This window comes from Lissotriton helveticus, chromosome 8 (genome assembly GCF_964261635.1).
Source record: "Lissotriton helveticus chromosome 8, aLisHel1.1, whole genome shotgun sequence".
In the NCBI taxonomy this organism is placed as follows: Eukaryota; Metazoa; Chordata; class Amphibia; order Caudata; family Salamandridae; genus Lissotriton; species Lissotriton helveticus.
Window position 1 is genome coordinate 1,313,738,289 of NC_136069.1, and position 23,538 is coordinate 1,313,761,826.

Below are 23,538 nucleotides of genomic sequence, written 5' to 3' on the forward strand. Positions count from 1 at the left end.
ACCACAGATTACAGGTAAGTAACTATTGGTTCGAGGCATGTGGGCTGCTAAATTCATATCTTAGCATTAGATCGCCGCCTAGTGTTGGGTCCGGATGATCGCACATTGTTGTCCTGGAAGAGTCTTCGAAGTATCCTGAGATAGGTGGCTCCTCCCCTGGACTACAGTGCGCATGGGCATCGGCTCCATCCCCAGATTGTTTTTTTCCGCCATTGGGTTCGGATGCGGTCTCGACGTCTGTCGGAACCGAGAAAAACTAACTTTTTAAGGCCAAAAGGCCTTGTTTTCATAGCTTCGGTATTGTTTGCGCACGGTCTCGAGTTCTTCCGTCTCTTGGAGTCGGAATCAGCGGAGTGCTTATGCTCTTCGGACATCGGGGCCTTCTCATCGCGACACGACTGCAACTTTACAGCATGGAGCGGAGTCCGTTTCAGCTCTGTCCGCTCTGTGGGTCCAAATACCCACATATAGATCTGCACCCGGTCTGTAACAAATGCCTTTCGCCAGACCATGACGACGGCAACTGCAGGGCCTGCGCGAAGTTCAGGTCCAAGAAAACACTCAAGATTCGGCGCGCGGTGCGCCTTGAAGCCAGACAAGCGGCCCCAGATCCAGAAAACATCTTCGGCGACCAAGAAGACGAAGACCAGAGTCATCATCTTCAAATCTCCCCGCCCGAGACGGAGGTCGAGGCGGATCCGGAAGACGGCGACGGAGTCGCGGGTCAAGGCCTTGAATACGTCGAAGAGGTAGGGGACGTCGAAGAGGTTTATGGGGCCGCGGAAGATAGCTCAGGGGACAAGCTATGCCCCGAAGGTTACGAAGATCGAGATCGGGTCACGGGATCGCCTGTCGGCCTTACCCTAGACCCCGTACCGCAAGCCACGGCCCCGCCTTCCGGCCCGGCCACGGACAAACTTGCTGGGCAGGCCGTATCGAAACCTACGGTATCGACTACACCTAAAATGGCCGACCCAAAATCGAAACCGAAACTTATGGATTCGAGCACACCTAAGATGGCGGCCGTACCACCGAAAACGACCAAACCCGCTGCTTCATCGACTCCGTCGACCTCCGGTCCACAGAAGTCGAAGAAATCTGTCGATTCCAGTGTCAAAATCGACGCCGGACGAGGGATCCTCTAAGAAGGGTGGTCGGCACGGGTCAACCGCTGCGGCGCCGTCAAAGCCCGCAAAAGCCAGCGAAACGGCTCCGGTTCCGACTGGGACTCCGTTAGTCGGACGCGTGGTGGAGACGGAGCCGACAAAGTCACACGGATCGAAGGCTGGTACATCTGCGCATCGGTCCAAGGACTCTGGGTCGGCAGCTGCGGCATCATCGTCAAAGACTCAGAAGGGCCACCAGGATGTCGGATCCGAGGGCAAGGTCAAGACCTCGTCGGCGCCAAAAGCCACTGTAAGTGACACGTCCCCCATCGCCTCTTCACTGCAGAGAATCCAGGAGAAGGCCTCTGCTACGTCGGCTCCGATGCCATCGCCGCAGAAGCCGATGGACATTCCGGTGAAGCCTGCGGGTAAACTTCTCTTCCTTCTGCCGCCAAAAGAGGCGCCAAAGGCCTTTTCAACGAAATCGACGCCAAAGAAGTCGGATTCTTCAACGGCAGGGGCACTTTCAAGTCGGGTACTCGACTCAGAAGAGGATTCGGAGCGTTTTATCGACGCAGACACGGGCAAATTGACCCTTTACAAGAGGAGGATCACTTCACAGCCAGTGGACTCCTATGTCATCCCCCTCAAGAAGAAAAGGCTTCCTCAGGACGCTTCAGGCCTCATGGAACCTATCCAGCCTCCTCCAAGAAGGAGCCCAACTCCTTCCCCAGAACAATCTGAGGGTGAGGGATATAATGAAGATGACCAGTACACTTTCCCCATCAATGAACCAGATGCACAGCCGGATTCATATGATGACATTGGTGACCAAGGCACCCAGGATGTGGGGCAAGACCCACAGCCTGACCCACAACCTTTCAGTGCACGTGCATCCCCAACTGAAGATTCTGCAGGTTTTCATGCACTCCTTGAAAGGGCAGCTGCTAATCATGATGTGGACATGCATGCTGACCCAGTAGAAGAAGACTTTCTATTTGACACTTTTTCAGTCTCTGAAAGGACAGTAAAGACACTGCCTATGCTCAAAGGGGTCCTCAAACATGCTGCGGACATCTTTAAAGAACCTACCAGGGCGAGAGTGGTCAATCCACGTATTGAAAAAAAGTACAGACCAGCACCTGCAGACCCTGCATACATTCGGGGACAGTTGCCGCTGGACTCCCTGGTGGTCGCAAATGCCCGCAAAAGGGCCAACTCCCAAACAACGGGTGAAGCTCCTCCCCCGGATAAGGAGTCAAAGGTGCTAGAGGCTGGAGGCAAAAGAGTAGCTGCACAGGCTGCCAACTTTTGGCGTATTGCAAATACACAGGCACTCTTGGCACGTTATGATAGGGCGCATTACGACACCCTAGAGCGAGTTTTAGAACACCTACCTTCGCAGTTTCAAGAGGGCACCAAACTGCTTATAGAAGAGGGAAAACTGATCTCCAACGCAGCCATAAAGTGTGCACTTGATGCCGCAGACACAGCAGCTAGGGCCATTAACACTAGCGTCATGCTGAGACGACAGGCGTGGCTCCGCATATCGGGGTTTAAACCTGACATACAAACAACCATACTTAATCAGCCAGTCAATCCTGATAGACTGTTTGGTCCAGATGTTGACACCACCCTTGAAAAGATTAAAAAAGACACCGAAACTGCTAAGTCTATGGGGGCCCTACAATCACAACAGTTTCGTGGCACTAATTTTCGTCGCTCAGGTGCACGTGGAGTCACCAGAGGACAGATGGGTCAACAATCACAATTCTCTAGAGGTGGAGCACAATCCTCGTACCCCAAACAGAACAAGGGGGGTTACCGAGGAAACCGCACCAGAGGACGCGGCAGAGGGAACAACAACTCCCGCTCCTCTGCCCCAAGCAAACAGTGACTCTCTGTCACTGCCCCCGACCACTTAACACCTGTCGGGGGGAGACTGCAGCAGTTCCTGCCAGTCTGGAGAAACATCACCACAGACAGGTGGGTGCGACAACTTGTACAGTACGGTTATTGTCTAGAGTTAAGATCCACTCCACCCAACATTCCACCAAGGCAACGGCCTATGTCCGCAGAGCACTTGCACTTATTGGAGCAGGAGGTAGTGGTGATGCTGCAAAAAGGCGCAATCGAGCTCGTGCCGGTGGAGGAGGAAGGCACAGGGGTGTACTCCCTGTACTTCCTTATTCCAAAGAAGGACGGATCTCTCAGACCCATTCTAGATCTACGTCCCCTCAACCTGTATATACTGTCAGAACATTTCCATATGCTCACACTGCAACAGATTCTTCCCTTGTTAAACCAGGGGGACTTCTTAGCAACCTTAGACCTCAAGGATGCTTATTTCCACATACCACTACACCCGTCCCACAGAAAATACCTCAGGTTCACTATCCAAGGCAAACATTATCAGTTCAAGGTCCTACCCTTCGGAGTCACCACAGCCCCAAGAGTGTTTACCAAGTGTCTGGTGACAGTAGCGGCGCACCTCAGGAGGCAGAGCATCCATGTCTACCCCTACCTGGACGACTGGCTCGTTCAAGCCAAGTCGGAACAACAGTGCGCTGCGGACATGTCGACTACCATTCACCTCCTTCACGATCTAGGTTTCTCGTTGAACTACCCAAAGTCGCATCTTCAGCCGGCACATGTCCGGCAGTTTCTAGGCGCGACGATCAATACCCTGACGGCCATGGCTCATCCAAACCAAGTCAGGATAGACAGCATGCAGTCTCTAATCCAGAAGTTCAGACCACAACACTCACTTCCAGCAAGAGTGTTCATGCAGTTGATAGGCATGATGGCCTCCTGCATCTTCATAGTCCCTCACGCACGGCTACATATGCGCCCGCTCCAGGAGTGCTTAGCAAATCAGTGGACACAGGCTCAAGGACAATTAACAGACCTAGTGTTGGTTACCAGTCGGGCATAAGACTCTCTGCATTGGTGGACTCCACACAACCTTTGCAAGGGCCGACTGTTCCAGGAGCCAGTGCCACAGATTACCCTGACAACGGACGCATCTCTCCAGGGATGGGGAGCTCATCTGCTCACTTACACAGTGCAGGGACTATGGACGACGCAGCAACAGAAGATGCACATCAACTATCTGGAACTGATGGCAATCTTCATGGCACTCAAGTCCTTCATTGTACATCTGTGCAACAAGGTAGTGTTAGTCCGGACGGACAACATGACTGCGATGTACTACATTCCAAAGCAGGGGGGCACCCACTCGCCACAGCTGTCTCATCTGGCTCAGGGCATGTGGCGGTGGGCCATTCAGAGGAACATCTTCCTCATGGCAGAACACCTCCCGGGCAAGGACAATCAGATGGCGGATCTGCTCAGCAGACACAGCCATCAAATGCACGAGTGGGAGTTACACCCATCTGTACTCCACCCGTACTTCCAGCAGTGGGGTCATCCGGAGATAGACCTGTTTGCAACAAAGGAAAACGCAAAATGCCAACACTTTGCCGCCAGGTTCCCTCACCCACAGTCGCAGGGGAATGCGATATGGATGAACTGGTCAGGCAAATTTGCGTACGCTTTTCCGCCAGCCCCTCTGATACCGCTGGTGGCAAGAAAGCTAAGGCAGCACGCGATGACTCTCATCCTGGTTGCTCCAACGTGGGCGCGCCAAGCATGGTACACCACGTTCCTCGAACTCTCAGTGGTGCCGCATCAAAGACTGCGCCTCACGCCCAGACTTTTGACGCAGAACCATGGAGAAATTCAGCATCCAGATCCGCAACAGCTCAACCTGGCGATCTGGCTCCTGAAGTCCTAGAGTTTGGATACCTTAACCTACCTCCAGAATGCATGAACATCATCAAGGAGGCAAGGAAGCCAACTACCAGAGCATGCTATGCTGCAAAATGGAAGCGTTTTGTCATTTACTGTACAGCCAATGACATCAACCCGCTAGATGCATCTATCCCTAACATCATTTGCTATCTGCTACATCTGTACAAGTGCAATCTAGCGTTCACTTCTATTCGGATACATCTATCCGCCATCGCAGCATATCTTCAGAATAGGCAGCATCTGTCTTCAGGGTGCCTGCCATTAAAGCTTTCCTTGAAGGTCTGAAACGAGTCATTCCCCCAAGAACACCGCCAGCTCCGGTGTGGAACCTCAATGTGGTCCTCACCAGGCTGATGGGACCACCATTTGAACCACTGCACTCGTGTGAACTCCAGTTCCTAACGTGGAAAGTAGCTTTCCTAATTGCTATTACGTCACTGAGGCGTGTTAGTGAGCTGCAAGCGCTCACAATCCAAGAGCCATTCATTCAGATTCATCCAAATAGGGTAGTGCTACGTACTAACCCCAAATTCCTTCCGAAGGTGGTGTCAGTTTCATCTCAACCAAACTATTGACTTGCCGGCATTCTTCCAAAACCCACAAACGGTGGCGGAGAGAATGCTCCATACGTTAGACGTACGGAGGGCGTTGATGTACTACATAGACAGGACACAACACTTTAGGAAAACAAAACAACTTTTTGTTGCCTTCTCACCACAACACAAAGGCAACCCTATTTCCAAAGCAGGAATAGCCAGGTGGATTGTTAAGTGCATCCAAATCTGTTATCAAAAGGCCAAGCGCACTTTAACGATACCCCCAAGGGCGCACTCCACACGCAAATTGGGGGCATCCATGGCTTTCCTAGGGAACATTCCTTTAGAGGACATTTGCAGAGCAGCCATGTGGGTTACACCACATACCTTTACAAAACACTACTGTGTTGATGTGCATTCCAAGCAGCAAGCTGCTGTGGGACAGGCTGTTCTCAAGACACTTTTTCAGGTTTCTGCAGCTGGCACGGGCAACCGCCGCTGATGGAGGGACTGCTATGTATTCTATGCTAAGATATGAATTTAGCAGCCCACATGCCTCGAACTGAATATGCTACTTACCAGTATGCATCTGTTCTTGGCATGTAGGGCTGCTAACATTCATATTGCCCGCCCTCCTCCCCGGTGCCTGTCGCAGCTGCAGATATACTATTGTATTCAATCATTAGCATGGACATCCTTTACACTTTTCACTCCATCTTCTGCCACAATGGCTAAAAACAATCTGGGGATGGAGCCGATGCCCATGCGCACTGTAGTCCAGGGGAGGAGCCACCTATCTCAGGATACTTCGAAGACTCTTCCAGGACAACAATGTGCGATCATCCGGACCCAACACTAGGCGGCGATCTAATGCTAAGATATGAATGTTAGCAGCCCTACATGCCAAGAACAGATGCATACTGGTAAGTAGCATATTCATTCTTCTCTTCCAGGGGTATCCTCATCAAAGTCATAAGCAACCCTCCTGCCTCCCCGGGCAAAGGACTCTTTTAAGTTGGAGATATTGTTAACCTCTTAGTTTCATGGTTTTTTCAGTCTCCGCAAAGAACTGACCTAACTGTCACCCCTGAGGCATGATGGGAAGCTGTGGGTCAGGAGTGCCTTAAAGTCAGTCAGTTTATTGCATGCAGCTACAGGTTAGCTTTTCAGTCTTTTTAGACTGTTTGCGCAATGCAGGCTGGGGGCTTCCTATGCTTTCAGTGTTTTAGAAGAATTTCTACTGTTTTCTGAGCATTAAAACAGTTCCAAAACAAACTTTATTGTTTCTCATGTTTCTAATGCATGGTGGAAATTATTTACAGCATAATTCAGCTCTACTGTTTATTAGGCTGCAATTTCATATATATATATATATATATATATCTATATATATCTATATATATATCTATATCCATATCTATATATCCATCACTTCAGGAAGCACAAAAGAGAAGACCGCAGGTAGCTTCAAAAGAGTCAATTTATTGCACTCGATCACTTGCCAGCAGTTAAAATACCAAATTCAGGCTTGTCCATTTTTCATCTGCCATGTTTTCATGTTTCAGGTTGCAAAGACCTTTCCTCAGTGGCAATGGGCCGGAAATGAAAACATCGCCTTGCTTTCCGCTACTTCAAATACCTGCCCCTGTGGGCGTGGCACTCACTGTGCCTCCTGGTATACGTAGTCCATAATCCCCCAGTGGGTGCAATGCTCATTCCCTTGATTAGGCAAACAGTATTCACCCCAGTGGGTCGAAGAACTTTACCCGGCATAGGAACTGCCCTGCTTTACAGTGGTCGAAAGGAACTCTGCACACGCTGCAGTCCTGAATTGAAACGTGCGCTGCTGCCTCTGTTTGTTTTCTTGCTTAGTTAAAAGCTCGAACAGACCCGCAGGGTCCTCGTTCGGGTCCTCTTAGCCTCTCCTGCCGTTTAACGAAGCCCTCACTGACATTCTAGTGGGCACCTGGAATGTGGCCCGACACCACCGCCCGGCTCCGGGCGTCCCCAGCTTCTCCAGTATTGGGGTGTCTTTCATAGATTCACATGCCTGAATTATTCCCAGTCGTCTGAGTGGGAGTCCCACGGTATATTAAAAAGCAATAAGTATGCCATAACCAAAAACCTTCGTAACAAGAAAACCAGGAAGTAAAGTAGCCCAAGAAAAACGTTCCACATGCGTGACTCGGTCATTATACATAGCCCAAACTGCAGCCAGTCAGGCGACCGCACCCACCAGAAAGTTCTCCTCAGAGGCTCAGGCGCTCAGATTTTCTACCACACGTTGTGTGAAGGGAGTCTCCCTGAGCTCTGCTCAGTTCTTCTCGGTTTTCTTCAGGATTTTTTCGTTTTAGGATGTCTTCCTCTAAGAAATCATTATTCATGCCTTGTGAATCTTGTGGTAAGCTCTGGCTTTTCTCAGAAGATCCCCACAAGAAATGCATCTACTGCCTGTATCCGGATTATCAAGTGAAGGACTGAAAGATATGCATGACCTTCCCTCAGGGACAGAGAGGGCCGCTTACTTCTGTGACTACAGAAGCTCAAGGACCAGGACAATCCAGTGCCAGAGTATTGCCTCTGGGTCATCTGTGGCCTCTAGGAAAAGAGCTGCTGAGGAGGTGTTATCTTCTCCTCTTAAACCCCCCCCCCCCCCCAGGAAGATCAGTCAAGATTTTGCCTCCTAAACCAACTTCTGAGAAGATTCCTCCTCAGAAGAAGGCCCTGTAGTCGACGACCGCTTCGTCGACTAAGGTTTTAGTCAACGCAACTTCTACACAGGCGGTAGCTTTAATCACCTAAACCGGAGATGATCATGTCTGCGGCATCAGTCGACGCTGGTCCATGTCTCAGTGAAACCTATATCGTCAACGAGAGAAACTTCATCTACTCCTATCGTCTGCGCACCATCGACCAAGATTTAGTCGACTGCCTCGTCGACGGCCATTCCGTCGTCGTAGTAGACTACCTCCTCCTCCTCATCGTCGATAACTACATCGTCGACTAAGCCCTCCTCGTCATCGAAGGCCATTTTATCGACGTCCACGCCCTTGTCGACATCTTCAGGACTTTTTCCTTGTCGACGGGCCCAACCTTCTTATGGAGAGAGCAACCCAACGTTTCCTTATTACTATGGAAACTAAAAAAGCGGAATGTTTCCTCTCACTTTAATGACCAGCCAAGGAAACGGGTGCGGAAGATTACAATTATAGAATTCATATGGAAAGAGGTACTAAAGGTGATGTCGAAATCTGCATCTATTCTTCCAGTCTTGCCACGACCAGACAAAATATGAGCACCTGGCAAATCTCCAGCTTGCCTTATGACACCCAAAGACAGATTCTGTGATCGTGCAAGCTGCCCAAAAACGGGCTAGAAATCCATCATCCTCGATCACAGCCCCACCTGATAGACGGCATGCGTCTGGACTCGATTGGGAAACAAGTCTCTACGATGGCAGCGACAATTGTCTGTGCGGCCAATTCTTTAGCCATTCTGGGTCTGTACAATCGACAGATGTGGTTGGATATCTCACCGTACATCGAAATCTGAAGCTCTGAGGATACTGCCAGAGGAATAGCGTCTGCCCTGCAGAGATTATAGACTCTGCAGTGGATGTAGCTTCTACTGGGTTTATACAGCTGGCGGGGCCGCTGTCCTACACCGACAAGGCTGGTTAAAGGCTCCTTCGTTTCGCCAGGAGGTGCAAGCAAAGATCCTGGACATGCCCTTCGATGGGGAGTTTGTTTGGCCCACATGTAGAAGAAGCCTTGCAAACCATTAAAAAGGACACAAACAGCCAGATCTCTTAGTGCCTTGCAGTTTCGGAAGCCACCCTTTCGGGGTGCGAGAGAACGTAGATCGTCCTCTAATCTTATCAAGGGAATCAGTGCTACCAGTCGCAACATTACCAATCTTATGGCCAGCGCAACACATCCTATTCCCAGAAGTAAGAAAAAAACCTTCCTACCGGGGAAAGGATTCCAATAAAGGGCAATGAGTGTCATCACCTGCCACCGCTACTGCCGCAGTCCCATGTAAAGGTTGGAGGAGGAATCCAAATTTTACTCAAACTGGTCCTCAATACCATCGGACAGATGGGTCCTAGACATCGTAGCCAGGGGCCATGCTCTCGAATTCGAAAAGTTTTCTCAATTTTCCCCCAAAAGGCCCTCCTCCAGCTCAAGGAGTTGTTGTCCCAGGTAAATTTGATGTTGAAAAAAGGAGCGATCGAAAAAGTCTCTCCAGGGCAGAGAGGAACAGGATTCTATTCACGGGCCTTTTTAAAAAGGAAGAAATCCGGAGAATGGCGTCCAATTCTAGACCTTCATTCCCTCAACAAGTATTTGAAGAAACTATCATTTCGGATGTATCGCTTCAAGCAATACTTCATCTTCTGTCGGCAGGGGATTACATGGCCACCCTGGACCTTCAAGATGTGTACTTCCACGTTCCCATTTTACCCCATCACAGGAAGTTCCTGAGTTTCAGAGTGGCTGGCTGGGATTTTCAGTTCAAAGTTTTCAGGAGGGCTGCGTTCGGCATCCAGAGTGTTTACAAAGGTCCTAGCTCCAGTAGCAGCGCACCTCCGGCTGGAGGGGATTAAAATATTTCCTTACCTGGACGATTGCCTTATCAAGGCGAATTCTTTCTCAGACACAAACATCCATGTACAACGATGTCTATCGCTTTCAATCGCTGGGTCTCTATCAGTCTCAGCAAGTCACACCTTGTTCCTTCCCAAAGGCAAACAGTCTTGGGAGCAACCTTGGACACACAACTGGTTCAAGCTTTCATATCGGACAAAAGGCAAGAGGATCTAAAACATGGCTCAGATGTTACTATCAAGAAAGTCCGTTTCAGTCCGACAGTTCAAGTCCTTTCTGGGAATTGTTTCTTCTTGCATCCTGTTGATACCAAATTGCCGCCTCTGAATGAGGCCCCTCCAAGAGGAACTCAACCTGCAATGGTTACAAGTCTCCGGTTCATTGGAAGATCTCATTCAAATCACTCCTCGGATGCGGGAGGCTTTTCTTTGGTGGGTCCAGGAAAGAAACTTGAAGGGGTGTGCGTTCCTTCAAGAGGTGCCAAATTACACAATCACCACAGACTCATCCCTCGAGGGTTGGGGAGCACACCTTCAAGTGCTGAAGGTCAGCGGGAAATGGAGCCCTCAACAAAAGGCATGGCACATCAAACTGCTAGAGCTAAGAGCCATCTTCTTAGCCCTTAAGTCCTTTCGTGCAATCATTCAAGGGGCCACAGTATTGGTTCGCACGGACAATACTAAAAGTATGCATTACTTAGAACAGACCTCGTTCCCCCCGGTTTGTTTATCTCAGGAAGCCCAAGAGATCTGGGCAACACAGGATCAATCTCTTGGCAGTTCACGTGCCAGGAGTTTCAAATGTTCTGGCGGACACCCTCAGCAGCAGGTCAACGGTGTCCACCCACGAATGGGAACTGCATCAGCCAACGGTGGATCGAATCTTCCAGCAGTGGGGTCATCCCGATCTGGACCTCTTTGCAACCAAGAACAGCAGCAAATGCCTTCTTTGCAAGCTGGCTTCCCCAAAAGGACTCTCAGTGGAATGCTTTTTCAATCAACTGGTCCCAAATATATGCGTACGCCTTTCCTCCGATACCGTTGGTTCTCAGAGTTCTGGAAGATGTTGAAAGAACTGTCGCTTGATTCTCATTGCTCCCAGGTGGCCTCGCCAATACTAGTTGACCGAACTTCTATCAGAGTGCGATCCAATACAGTTTCGACCAATACCGAATCTCCTCTCCATTCAGAATGGTCAAATTTGCCATCTGGATCCGGCTTCTCTCAAATTAGCAGCTTCGCGCCTGAGCACCTTGAATTCGCTCATCTAAATATTTCTGCGGATTGTAAGGAGGTACTGGCTAACTCGCGAGCACCTGCTACAATAAAGACATACAGACTTAAATGGAAAAGATCCTCCATGTGGTGTCAATCTGCTGGGGTTCATCCGTTTCATGCAACGCCGGAACAGATATTACCTTTTTTCTTGCACTTAGCGTGATCAGGCCTATCTCATGCAACGTTAAAGGTCTTTTTGGCAGCCATTTCTAGGTGCCCTCAGGATGGATCCACCTCTTTATTCTTCAAGAATAATACAACAGTTTTTTAAAGGACTATTCAGAATGTTTCCTCCTGTACGTCGTCCGCCTCCACTGTATGTCGTCCGCCTCCATCATGGCATCTTAATGTAGTATTAGCACAGCTCATGCGCTACCCATTTAAGCCAATTCACATGGTGGATTTTAAATCTCTAACCTGGAAGGTTTCTCTTTTGCTAGCATTGACTTCATCTAGAAGAGTCAGTGATGTTCAAGCTTTCACCGTAAATTCACCTTTCGTACAATTCACGTCCAATTCTGTGGTGCTACGTACAAACCCAAAATTTATGCCTAAGGTGCCTTCGGGTTTTCATCTGAACGAACCAGTTGTCTCAGACGTTTTTTCTTAATTTGCAATCCCCTGCGGAGAGGGCATTGCATACCCTTTACATCAGAAGATGTTTGAAATTATATTTACAAAGGACCTCTGCCATTCGCAAATCAGATCAACTGTTTGTTGCCTATGGGAAGATATGGCAAGGACCAGCAGTGTCTAAACAAACCATAGCTAGATGGATTTTTGCCGCTATTGACTTGTGCCATCTGCAAGCTGGAAGACCTTTGTAGACTACTCCAAAGAGCACCCTCTACGCAGGCGATATCCTCATAGACTGCTCTTTTTGCTGGTGTCACTCTTCAGCAGATCTGTAGAGCAGCAACTTGGTCCAGCAGACATACTTTCACCATTACTGTTTGGAAGCTGCCAGGTTCTCCGCAATCTTTTCAGATAAGGTGAGCCTCTTTTCCCTCCTCCTCTTTACTGCTTTTCAGACTTGTTTTTTTGCCTATGTTCAGTACATGTTCAGAGGATTGCGATTTTTGTTTTTATATATGTGTATACATATAGCATTTCTATTATGTGATTGCAGATGCTTGCTATAAGCAGATATTATTGCAAATGGCGTCTTCCAAGCATTATTGGAATGCTGCGATCTACTCTGATTCAGGCATGTGAATATATGAAAGACACCCCATTACTGGAGAAGAACAAGTTACTTACCTGTAATCTGTGGTTCTCCAGTATTGGTGTCTTTCATAGATTCACATGCAACCCACCCACCTCCCCTCAGAGGCTACTTTATGCTCGTATCTCCTTATTACACTCCTGTGCGAGAATCTGAGAGCCTGAGCCTCTGAGGAGAACTTTCTGGTGGGTGCTGTCGCCTGATTGGCTGCCGTTTAAGCTATGTATAATGACTATGATAGTCATGCATGGTAGCTTGGGCTACTTTACTTCCTGGTTTTTTGTTACCAAGGCTTATTAGTTATGGCATATTTATTGCTTTTTTACATACTGTGGGACTCCCACTCAGGGGATTGATTCATGCATGTGAATCTATGAAAGACACCAATACTGGAGAACCACAGATTACAGGTAAGTAACTTTTGTTCTTCACTAGCGAACCCACCCACCTCTGCCAGAAAGATGAGACAGGAGGCAGAAATAAAGGAAACCAGAACGAACAATGAAAAGAAAAGAAGAAAAAATCCGAAGATGGCGACCAAAGGTGGGACCTTCCGGGTGAAGTATGTCGACGTCACAGGACACCAAATGGTGGTATGTCGACGCCCACCATGCCAAAAAGAGAAGAAATAAAATTCTGGACCCAACCACTAGATGGTGAAATAATGCACAGCATAGTGAATCCAGAAAATTTTCAAAGCTGCAAAAGTACACCGACCGGTAAGAAAGTAACACAAGGGCTTGGCCGAGTTTGGCCCGTACCTCCAACGGACACTCTGGCAGCACTTCCGCAACCGTATCCCACAGAGAGTGGGTGTAGCGGCCCAAGAGGCATGCGGTGTTGAAGACCGCAGTTCCAAACTAAGGGACGAGAAGATTTTGACCGGACTGCTCGTACCTCTTGGATTCCCTGTCCGGCGGAGCCGACGGGAATGCGGTCTGAGAATTGGAGGCCTGGATAACCAGGCTCTCGGGGGTGGGATGGGTGGACAGGAAACATGGGAACATGGGTCGCCCGGGGCCGGGTGGTGGCGTCTGGCCACGTTCCTATCTACGGGCGAACCCGTAGCGGGCTTGGACCAAGTGCCCAAAAGAACGTTGGTTAAGGCCTCGTTAAACTGCAGCAGAGGCTCGGCTGAGCATGACTGCGGCTTAAGGACCTCAGTGAGGAGGTTAGTCCTCACGGCCGCGACGGGGAGCTCAAGGCCCAAGGCCTTGGCTGCCCTCATCAACACCACACTATAGGTTGCCCCCTCCTCCGTAGCCACGGTAGGAGGGGAGACAAATCCAGTGTCAGGCGAAGTGTCTATACCACTGGCCTCTCCAAGTTCACCTGCCCAGTCCTCATGCGACTGGCATGCACGTGCCAGAGGGTCCTCAGACCCCTCATCACCCATCCCCTGGTACTCAGGGTTATCAAAAGATGGGGCCGGTTCATGGAAAGTAAACTCTCCGAACGGCGTCAGGAGACCGGCGCCGGAACCGGGTCGAGGGAGGCGCCGCCCGAGGACGGCGCCGGTGGGGACAGCGCCGGGGAGGTCGTTAAGTCCACCAGCGGCGACCCGGATGTGGAACCGGATCCAGCGGCACCGGGCCCGAAGGCGCCGAAGCCCCCGACCCGCTAGGGCCCCCAGACGCCGTGGAGCCCGTCGGAGGAGAGAGAGACCTCATGGCCATGAGGAACCGCTCGATCTCCTCCGGCGTTGCGTGAGGCCCAGGGACCGGAGGGTATGAGGCCGGACGCGGCGCCTGCGCCTCCGACGGAGCCGCGTGGACCCGGCAGTCGGAACAAGCCTTCTCGTCGTGGTCGACGCCGAGACAGACACCGACGGTGAGGGTCGGTGACCGACATCAGTCGGTCGCAATCCTCACAGGGCTTGAAACCAGGCATCCCTACCGGCACCGAGTAGGAGTCGAAGACTCGAAAAAGGAGATCAAAAAGAGTTAGTTAAAAAGTGACCAAGGTACCACTTTTTCCGGTTCTGCGCTGCTGGCGCGGAAAAAAGAACTGACGTCAGCACGCGGAGGCGGCGTCTAAGTACTCCGTCAACGTCATCACGGCGCCCACGACGGACGCGGAGCCGCAGATGACGCCTACCGACGCGCAAGGGTACTGCTACGCAAAAAAAAATTCCAGATCCAGTCTGACGCCTGGGGATATTCTAAGGTAAGGAAACTAATACTAACGTGTCTTTCAGATATTCATATCTGTGCATAGATCGCCGCCTAGTGTTTGGTCCGGATGATTGCCCATTGTTGTCCTGGAAGAGTCTTCGAAGTATCACGAGATAGGTGGCTCCTCCCCTGGACTACAGTGCGCATGGGCATCCTCTCCATCCTCAGATCGTTTTTCGCCATTGTGGCAGAGATGGAGTATGATACAGTAAGTGATGTCCATGCTAGAGATGAATTTTGAGTGCTACAGCTGCGACAGGCACCGGGGAGGAGGGCGGGCGATATGAATGTCAGCAGCCCTACATGCCAAGAACAGATGCATACTGGTAAGTAGCATATTCCGTTCGAGGCATGTGGGCTGCTGAATTCATATCTGGGCATAGAATGGATAGCAGTCTCCCCCTTAGCGGTGGTTGCCCGTGCCAGCTGCAGCAGTCTGAAAAAGAGTCTTGAGAACAGCTTGTCCTACAGCTGCTTGCTGCTAGGAATGTACATCTACACAGTAGTGTTTGGTAAATGTATGTATGGCAGACCATGTGGCTGCTCACATATTTCTTCTAGAGGAAGGTTTCCTAGGAAAGCCATGGATGTCCCTAACTTGCGTGTTGAAAGCGCTCTTGGTGGAACGGTTAACGTGCGTTTAGCTTTCTGATAACAAATCTGTATGCACTTAACAATCCATCTGGCTACACCTGATTTGGAAATGGGGTTGCCTTTATGCTGTGGTGAAAAGGCAACAAACAGTTGCTTAGTTTTCCTGAAATTTTTTGTCCTGTCTATAGTACAGGAGAGCTCTTTTAACGTCTAGTGTAAGAGAGGGCTATTTCTGCCACTGAATCTGGATTTGGTAAGAACACCGGCAGTTCTATTGTTTGATGTGAAACTGGGATACCACATTTGGCATAAATTTAGTGTTTGTACGTAGCACTACCCTATTTGCATGAATTTGGATGAATGGCTCCTGAATAGTTAGGGCTTGCAGTTCACTAACTCTTCTAAGGGATGTAATCGCTGTAGGAATGTGGATATCTGACTATGGTTACCCCCAACTTTTTGCCTAGTGTTTTGCTGGTTTTTGACTTAGTTGGCCTGGGATCCTGCTATTCAGGACCCCAGGCTTCCTGCTCTCTGTAAAATGGACTCCATGTACCCTAGGTACATATCTAATTGGATACGGAGTCACCTGATCAGTCCCTGTACAGTATACCTTCGGTATCCAGGGCATAGGTGTACCCAGGGCCTACCAGGGGCTGAAGCATGTATTATGCCGCCCCTTGCTGGCCATCTAAAACTGAGACAACTGGCTGCACGACAGCTGGGGCAAGGTGGTGTAATCATAGTATACCTATATCTAACCCTAAAATGGACACATATACTCCTATCAGTCACTCCTATGGCAGGCCTTAACAATCCTGAAGGCTGAGTGCTTGGAATTATGTGAGATGGTGCTCTGGCATGAGCTGAGCCCGTCTGCAGCTTGCGGAACCAAGTCCTAATAGCTGTTCCATGATAACGCTATACCATATACTCTTAAGTGCATAATCGACCTCGCGGTTGAATGCGAACTCTGGTATAACATTATCAAAACATGTCGAGTAAGGTGTCATACGAATTGGAATACTACCCCCTCGCCAATTCTGGCAACGGGGGTAGCATTCCACCCTTCTAGAGGGACACGACATGTATGTAACTGTGAACCACGGTTAAAGTTTACTCGAGCCTTGGCATCACAAAATGGATGCTGCCACCACAGACACAAGTCTGACCTCCTGCTGCTGGAAGTCCTTCCAGCGAGGGCGGCTTGGACAAAGGGTTTCCTGCCTTGGGAGGTGCTAGCACCACCCCAGACAGGATTTTGTGTATTGGGTAGGACAGGCCTGAAAGGAATGAGACATGCCTGGGGCACACAAGGTGCCCTGTGCATACACCGGTTCAAACCAGTTGCTGAGGCATCCCTGCCCCAGCTCTGGCGCGAAAACCGGACAAAGGATAGGGGGTGTAACCACCCCCTTCCTGGTCCCACCCAGGGGAGGGTCTAGTCAGCAGTATAGCCCCCTTAAGCAGGATAAAGGTAGGAGCTGGTCCCATTCCAAATTAGATTATCCTGAACAACTTTGGAAGAAGAAACTCTGGACTTCGACGTTCTGCTCCACAGAAGACTGAAGAATCTCCCTTGTGGACAAGGAGTGTCCACCCTGCAACTGCAGGCACCATCAAGCGTCCAGCGGCTTCACTTTGTCGTCTTCCCTTGAGGATCCAGACTTCAGAGCCCGACGAGACCCGGATTCCCAGACATCTCCGACCTCAACTCACATCTGCAGCGCAGCTGAGATCCGTGGGTGCGACGAGACACGCGGGACTGGCCATCTTGAACGAACCTGCACTTCGCTTTCAGCACGACTCCCGAGGTAAACTCGACCAAGTGCTTTGGGGATTGAGAAGCCCCAGCCCCGAGCAGCCCCTGCACCGAAGATCAGCCCTCCAGCCTCCACGAGATCTGCGTGGGGCCCTTCTGCTTGTTTGCTGCTCGACGCGTTGTCTGGTCGCCAGCTGGCTAGTGACCTCCTAGACGACGAACCTTGAAATCTTTGCTGCTGGTCTGGTTGCTCCACACTGGCCCTTGCTCCCTTCCAAAAGAGGGGCACCCCGGACTCTCCTAGTCCGCACCAGACGCTTTCTCCACTCACCGCGTGGGTTGCCTTTGCCAAGGCCTGTTGATGCCGATTCCGGATCCAACATCGCCGACAGCGAGAGCCTGCGTGGGACAGCTCGTGCCTCCATCCTGGTCGTCGAAGACACCGCCTGGTCCACGTGGCTGCTGAGTCAAGCGTCCACTTCACCTGATCGCGCCGACGACATCTGGTTCCTTCCTGGTTCCACTCCGGTCACTGGCTAGTGACTGTGAACATTGTCCCCTCTGCTTTCAGGTCCTCTACTTCACCGATCCACCCTTGGATCACACCGGACATCTTCCTCCTGGTCGCCTGCAGCATCTTTTCTTTCAGACTTCAACGCAGAAACCCGACACGACTTCGCACCTATGCACCCGCAGCCCGTGGGTGAGGTAACGAGAGCATTTCGGTGCTCAAGGGTAGCTTGACTCTCCTAGTGTCCAGTTCCACAGTCGTTTTAGTCCCAACTAGTCAGGATTGTCCCTACTTACCTTTTACTTGAACTGTACTGTCCATAGACGTTGTTACGCATCCCGCGTGTGAGTTCACACTCAGCACACGCGTCCCGTGGGCCTCCTATTACTTACCTAAGATTAGGATAGCGTAGTCCCAGCGGTCCTGCAGCCTCTGGACAGCTCCATTTCTTCTATTGACTTTCACATTCCATTTACTTAGTATATGGTTTGTCGTGTCCCTAGGGCACCATTGTAATTCTGTGCAACTTGTCGTATTTTTCCAAGAGATTGTCATGTGCTTAGCCCTCTGACCTCATAAAGAGTTCAGAGGTGCTTGTTATTAATAAATATATTGTTTATTTTCATAACAACCTGTGTGATGTCCTTTCATCTGGTATTCAAGGGGTTATATTGTGGTAAAACAGCTGGCTTCACATGCCATAACGAGTTTAGCCCAAGACTGCTTTTGTCCATGCTACCACTAGGATAGCTGGTCTATAAGGCTGACTTACAACCAATCACCATAAGGGTTGTTTGGACTGATACAAGGTGATCACTAGAACTAGTGAGCATCATATATCAGGCCAACTTCTCACAACAATCATATTAATCCTCTTGATACTACCATACCAAACATCATCTGCTATCTGTTACACTTGCAACAGTCAGCATTGGCTTACACCTCCATCAGACTACATCTCGCGGCAATAGCTGCATATCCACAAAATAGGCAGCATTGGTGGTTAAGAGTACCCGTAATTGAAGCTTTCATGTAAGGACTAAAGTCATACCACCAAGACTCTCACCTGCCCCAGTATGGAATCTTAACATATTCCTTACAAGATTATTGGGCCCACCTTTTTTGAGCCTATGCACAAATGCAAACCACAGTCCCGCTCTTGGAAAACCGCTTTCCTCATTGCAATCACTTCATTAAGGAGAGTGGGTGAACTACAGGCACTAACCATACAAGAACCTTTCTATCAACTTCAGAGACAGTGGTTCTTCGACCAACCCCAAATATTTACCTTAAGTAGTATCTGAATTTCACATAACTCAGTCTGTATAATTACCCCTATTCTTCCCTCAACCGGATTATTTTGCACAACAAGCTCTAGCATATATTTGCAAAGCAGCTACATGGAATAATTCACTTACATTCACTAAAAATTGTGTTGCTTTAGCTTGATCCACATCAGCTTGCTGATTAGCAGTCTTAAGAACACTTTTTCAAACCTCTGTCAACCACTAGCTAACCACTGCTTTTGGGGACCACTTTTTTACATTCAATGCTAAGCATATGCATCTACCGCCAAAACATGGTACGAAGTAAATGTTAACCTGTAAGCATCCTTTCGTAGTGCCGTAGATTCATATGCACCCCCTTTGCTATTGGTTAACATAGCTTATCTGTTAACATCTTTACATTATATTAACATTCACTCGCATGCTCATCTTGTGATCTCATGCCACCACCGGCCAGGCTATATAGAGTCCACAAACACCCTGCTTACTCACATCTACTTAATGTTACATCCACAATATTCTCGCTGTGAAATTACCCTTACCTTGTTTTGTTTTACCAATAACCTTGTATGCCACCCTGCAGCAGTTAGGCTTTGTGCTTGCCATTGTGTCTGTAAAATGTAGGATTCTTTCATTCTCTTCACCCCAACTGAACAAGCTTGTGATCTTATTGGTACCTGTTTTTACTGTTGACTGAAGATAATGGATACAATGTTTTAAAGTGGTTTTTTTGTCTGCACTTATTTCAGTAGGTTCAGTGGAGGATTTGGTGCCAGAGACTACAGGCAGAGTAGTGGCGGTACCACCAGCAGCAGCAGTAGCAGCTTTGGTAGCAGTCGTGGAACCCGCAGTGGAGGTGGCAGTACTCATGGAAGTAGCAGAGGTTTTGGAGGAGGTGAGCATTTTGCATCAAACCCCTATATTGAGTTACTATTTAGTTCTTCCGAATTTGAATGCAAATTCATCATATAATTAAAAGAGTTCATTGAGTGTAATGAGGACATTTCTCTCAAATGTTGTTCTTTTCTTTTTAGGTGGCGGAGGATTTGGAGGATTTTATAACAGTGATGGATATGGTGGGAACTATGGTGGGAGCTCCAGTGTTGACTGGTGGGGAAACTGAAGTATCAGTTTGCAACAGATGCCTACCAAACAAGCTAATATGGAAACCACATGTAACTTAGCCAGACTATACCTTGTGTAGCTTCAAGAACTCGCAGTACATTACCAGCTGTGATTCTCCACTGAATTTTGTTTTTTGATGGGAGCTCGAGGTCATGAATCAACAATAGGAACAAGAAGCCCTACTCCGACGGTGTTTGGAAGATTTCATTGCTGCACTTTGGATTAATTCCCTCCCTCCATCCCCCTCCAGGCAACTGCATTTATAATTTTGTGACTGAGGATCATTTGTTTGTTAATGTACTGTGCCTTTAACTTTAGACAACTTTTATTTTGATGTCCTGTTCGCTCAGCAATGCTCAAGATATCAATTTTTGACTCAATAAATGTATTGAACTTGGGCGTAATCAAACCTTGGCACACAGGTGTGATACAACTCAAACAGGAATCGTCAGTTTATCCATGCATAATTACAAGAACTTTGTCAGTTGTCTGCATTAAGATTCCTAGCACATACAGATAAATATCTTTAAGCAGATGCATGGTTTCTAATGTAAATAACTGTGCAAAGTTCACCGAAGTTCTGATTTGCTCACTCTATCCTGGATAGGTACTTTAGAACCTGAAGTCTTTTTAAGCCATTCCAGTCATTATGATGTATGGACACCTACATACATTGGAAGCACTGTTTTTAAAGTTAATGCAAGTAAATACAGCAATTCCTTTTTTCAATGTTTAGGCAGATCATTAATGTGAGATAGCCAAATGTGGGCCGAATATTACAGGGAATGTTTAAAGATCTGATAACTTGAAATCGTCTTTTAGGACAAGTCATCTATTTAGACTAAATGCCTGTCATATGAAAATGAAATGGTAGAATGGCTGACCACAGCAGCAAGCGGTCCCACTTTATGGACCTAGCTGGTTTTGGTCTAATAACGCATGCTAGTGTTGATGTTTTTTGGTCAAGAGGGTATGAACAGGAAGAATTATGCAGCAGGCTTTATTTTAATGCAGATTCACAATACTCTGTTCAAGCTGCGTTGAGGTAAACATACTTGGCTTACTGTAGACTGTAAAATGGCTCCTGAAGAGTAAACTGAAATCTTTAGAGATCACAGAGGTTGGAAATGTACATTACTGCACAAGGTGTTAATTCTGCAAATAAGTGCAGTTTTCAGTCAGTTTTAGTTGCATAGGTTTCCATTGTATTTAGTCGGTTTATGCTAAATCTGGCCAAAGATAAGTATTGTCCACCATTTAAATGCCTCTGCCACAAGTTTACTAATTGTCATGTGGCTGTGATCAAATCTTAATCAATTAGTGGCATCAGAAAATGGCAAAATCTCCTAAAGTGCAATAGAAAGTGTATTGTGCCTTGTTCCGAACCTTTTAATTAGGTGCACTTGACAGTATTGAGGTCATTTGTTATGGTGCTATTTCAAATAGTCTAGGTTTTAGGCCCTTGTACATTTTGACCATAACTTTTTACAAAATACTTCTTTTATTGCACATGCAGAGAATTTTATATATATGTCTTGTGTGCGTGTCCTTAACTTCCAATCTTTAGTCTCTTGGAGAAGTTGAACTCAGCTTAAGGGGTAAGGGTTAGATTAAAAATATATATTTGGGACCATGGGAATGATGGTTGGGAAGGAAACTATTTTGCACACGACAGATTTCTAGATACTTTTTGCTGCTAGTTTGTGTGATATTTATTGAACATTTTGACAAATATTTATTTTTGTAAGCCTAAAGTGATTCTTTGAAAGTTTAAAGAAACTTGACCAAAAGACAGTACAAAAACACTGGCACTTGAATGTTGAATGTCACCGTATGCGTGAAATTATATATTTCGGGGTAGTGTGAGCTTTTAATGTTTAAGTCATATTAAACTCTTAAGTCAAATTAAGCAGACCCGGTATTGGCAGTGTAGCCACAACTTTCTGGTGTAATTTAAAACTGCAAAAAATTGGCAATTAAAGTGAAAAATGCCAAGGTTTTGATACACTTGTCTTAAGATATTAATGAAACACTTCAAAACACTGATGTGAAGTGTCCAGATTCTCAGATGTTTGTTGCGTGAGTTTTGTTTAGTTGTGTGGTTTTTTTATTTCAGTGAATGTCTGGCACATTGCAATCCTCAAACATGTGGTTTATCTTTGTTGTATTGGCATAATCAGTGACTTGCATATTCAGTCAGAGCAACTTGGCAAGATTTGTTGGCAGCAATATTTTCAGTTCAGAAATAAGGTTTCAAAAATCATATGCAAAGAATGGATTCAAACTTGCTAATTGTCAAGATTGAACTTGAAGTCACTGTAGGTTTAGTAATTGCTATTGTACTAGTTTAGATGATAGCACAGCATGTGCTGTGCGTTACTCTGATTTTATTAAAATAAAAGTTGAACTGCACTCTGCTTTTTAATTCCAGTGATTTTATGAATTATTTGTTGCAAAAGACAGACCAGGGAAGCAGCTTCCTGAAAAGAAGCCAGGAGACTTTAACTCTGCAACACTTTCAGGAGATATGTACCCACTTATTTGGGAAGGGATTACTTGAGAGCAAATGCAGGTCTGTTCAATGGGACAGGGCCTCACTATCGACCCTCTGACTTCTAGCCGCTTAAATCGGGTATTTAAGTGCTATGCACTTGCTCTCAGATGTAAACTGGGGGACATTACTTTATAGAAATGAAGGGTTTGGGATAAAAAATATAAATTACACACACATCATAAAAGGTGTAACCCTTCATAGGGGGATCTCCATTGATAATCCTGAACAGAGTAGTCCTGCCTACAGCAGGATTCTGTAGCATTTCTTCAAAAGTATAATTTTCTGTGTTACATCACTTAAATTCAGGACTTCCAGAAATGTTTTTTTTTTTTTTGGAACGGCTAAAAATGTACCGTATACAGGTATTTGCTAATTCAATTAATTTGCTGTAAAAAAAGACATTAAAAAGGGAATGTCCCAGTTGCAAATAAAAAAAACAGGTTGAAACGGTTTGTTTTTTTCAAAGTTAATGAGGGGGGATATAAGGAAAATGTATCCAAATAGGCTCCATTAATGTTAAGCTGAAAAGTGACACCACACTTTTAGGGGCTCCATGTCCTCCAGTATCTCATCGTACCCTGTAAGTGGCAGTCCCCACTTTTGTTTCCAGCGTCTGGTGATGTGGTTCTGAATCCTTGCCGTTTCAAGCTTTTATTTATTTTTCTCTTTGGAATTCTTTCAGACCTCATTTAAATTGACTTCACTCTACATCCTTGAGGGCCTGAAGTATTCTGGCTTTTCCTGAGGAACTAGTTTTCATTTGAGAAAATGCCATAACCATTTGCAAACTATCCTACATGTGCTAGGAAGATAGCTAAAGCGGGCCACCACAGATGTAAGCATTGGAAGACTTCCAGGTTTTCCTTCATAGGCATTAAGAGAGCCAAAGACATCCGAGATCCCTCTAGCAGTGCTAGAAGGTCTCTGGAGTAAGGAGAAGGTGTTTTCTCCATCAATGTTCCTCATCC

At 47.6% G+C, this 23,538-nt stretch overlaps 1 protein-coding gene across 1 annotated transcript in view; it reads left to right on the forward strand.

The window, feature by feature from the left end:
- Window positions 1-22,428, forward strand: part of DDX3X (DEAD-box helicase 3 X-linked) — a 514,014-nt gene extending 491,586 nt beyond the window's left edge. The window contains exons 17-18 of the mRNA XM_078658293.1: window positions 19,641-19,786; window positions 19,926-22,428. Coding sequence (XP_078514419.1) covers window positions 19,641-19,786; window positions 19,926-20,014 — 235 coding nt within the window. The 3' untranslated portion in view covers window positions 20,015-22,428. The remainder of the gene's footprint in view (window positions 1-19,640; window positions 19,787-19,925) is intronic.
- Window positions 22,429-23,538: the final 1,110 nt, after the last annotated feature.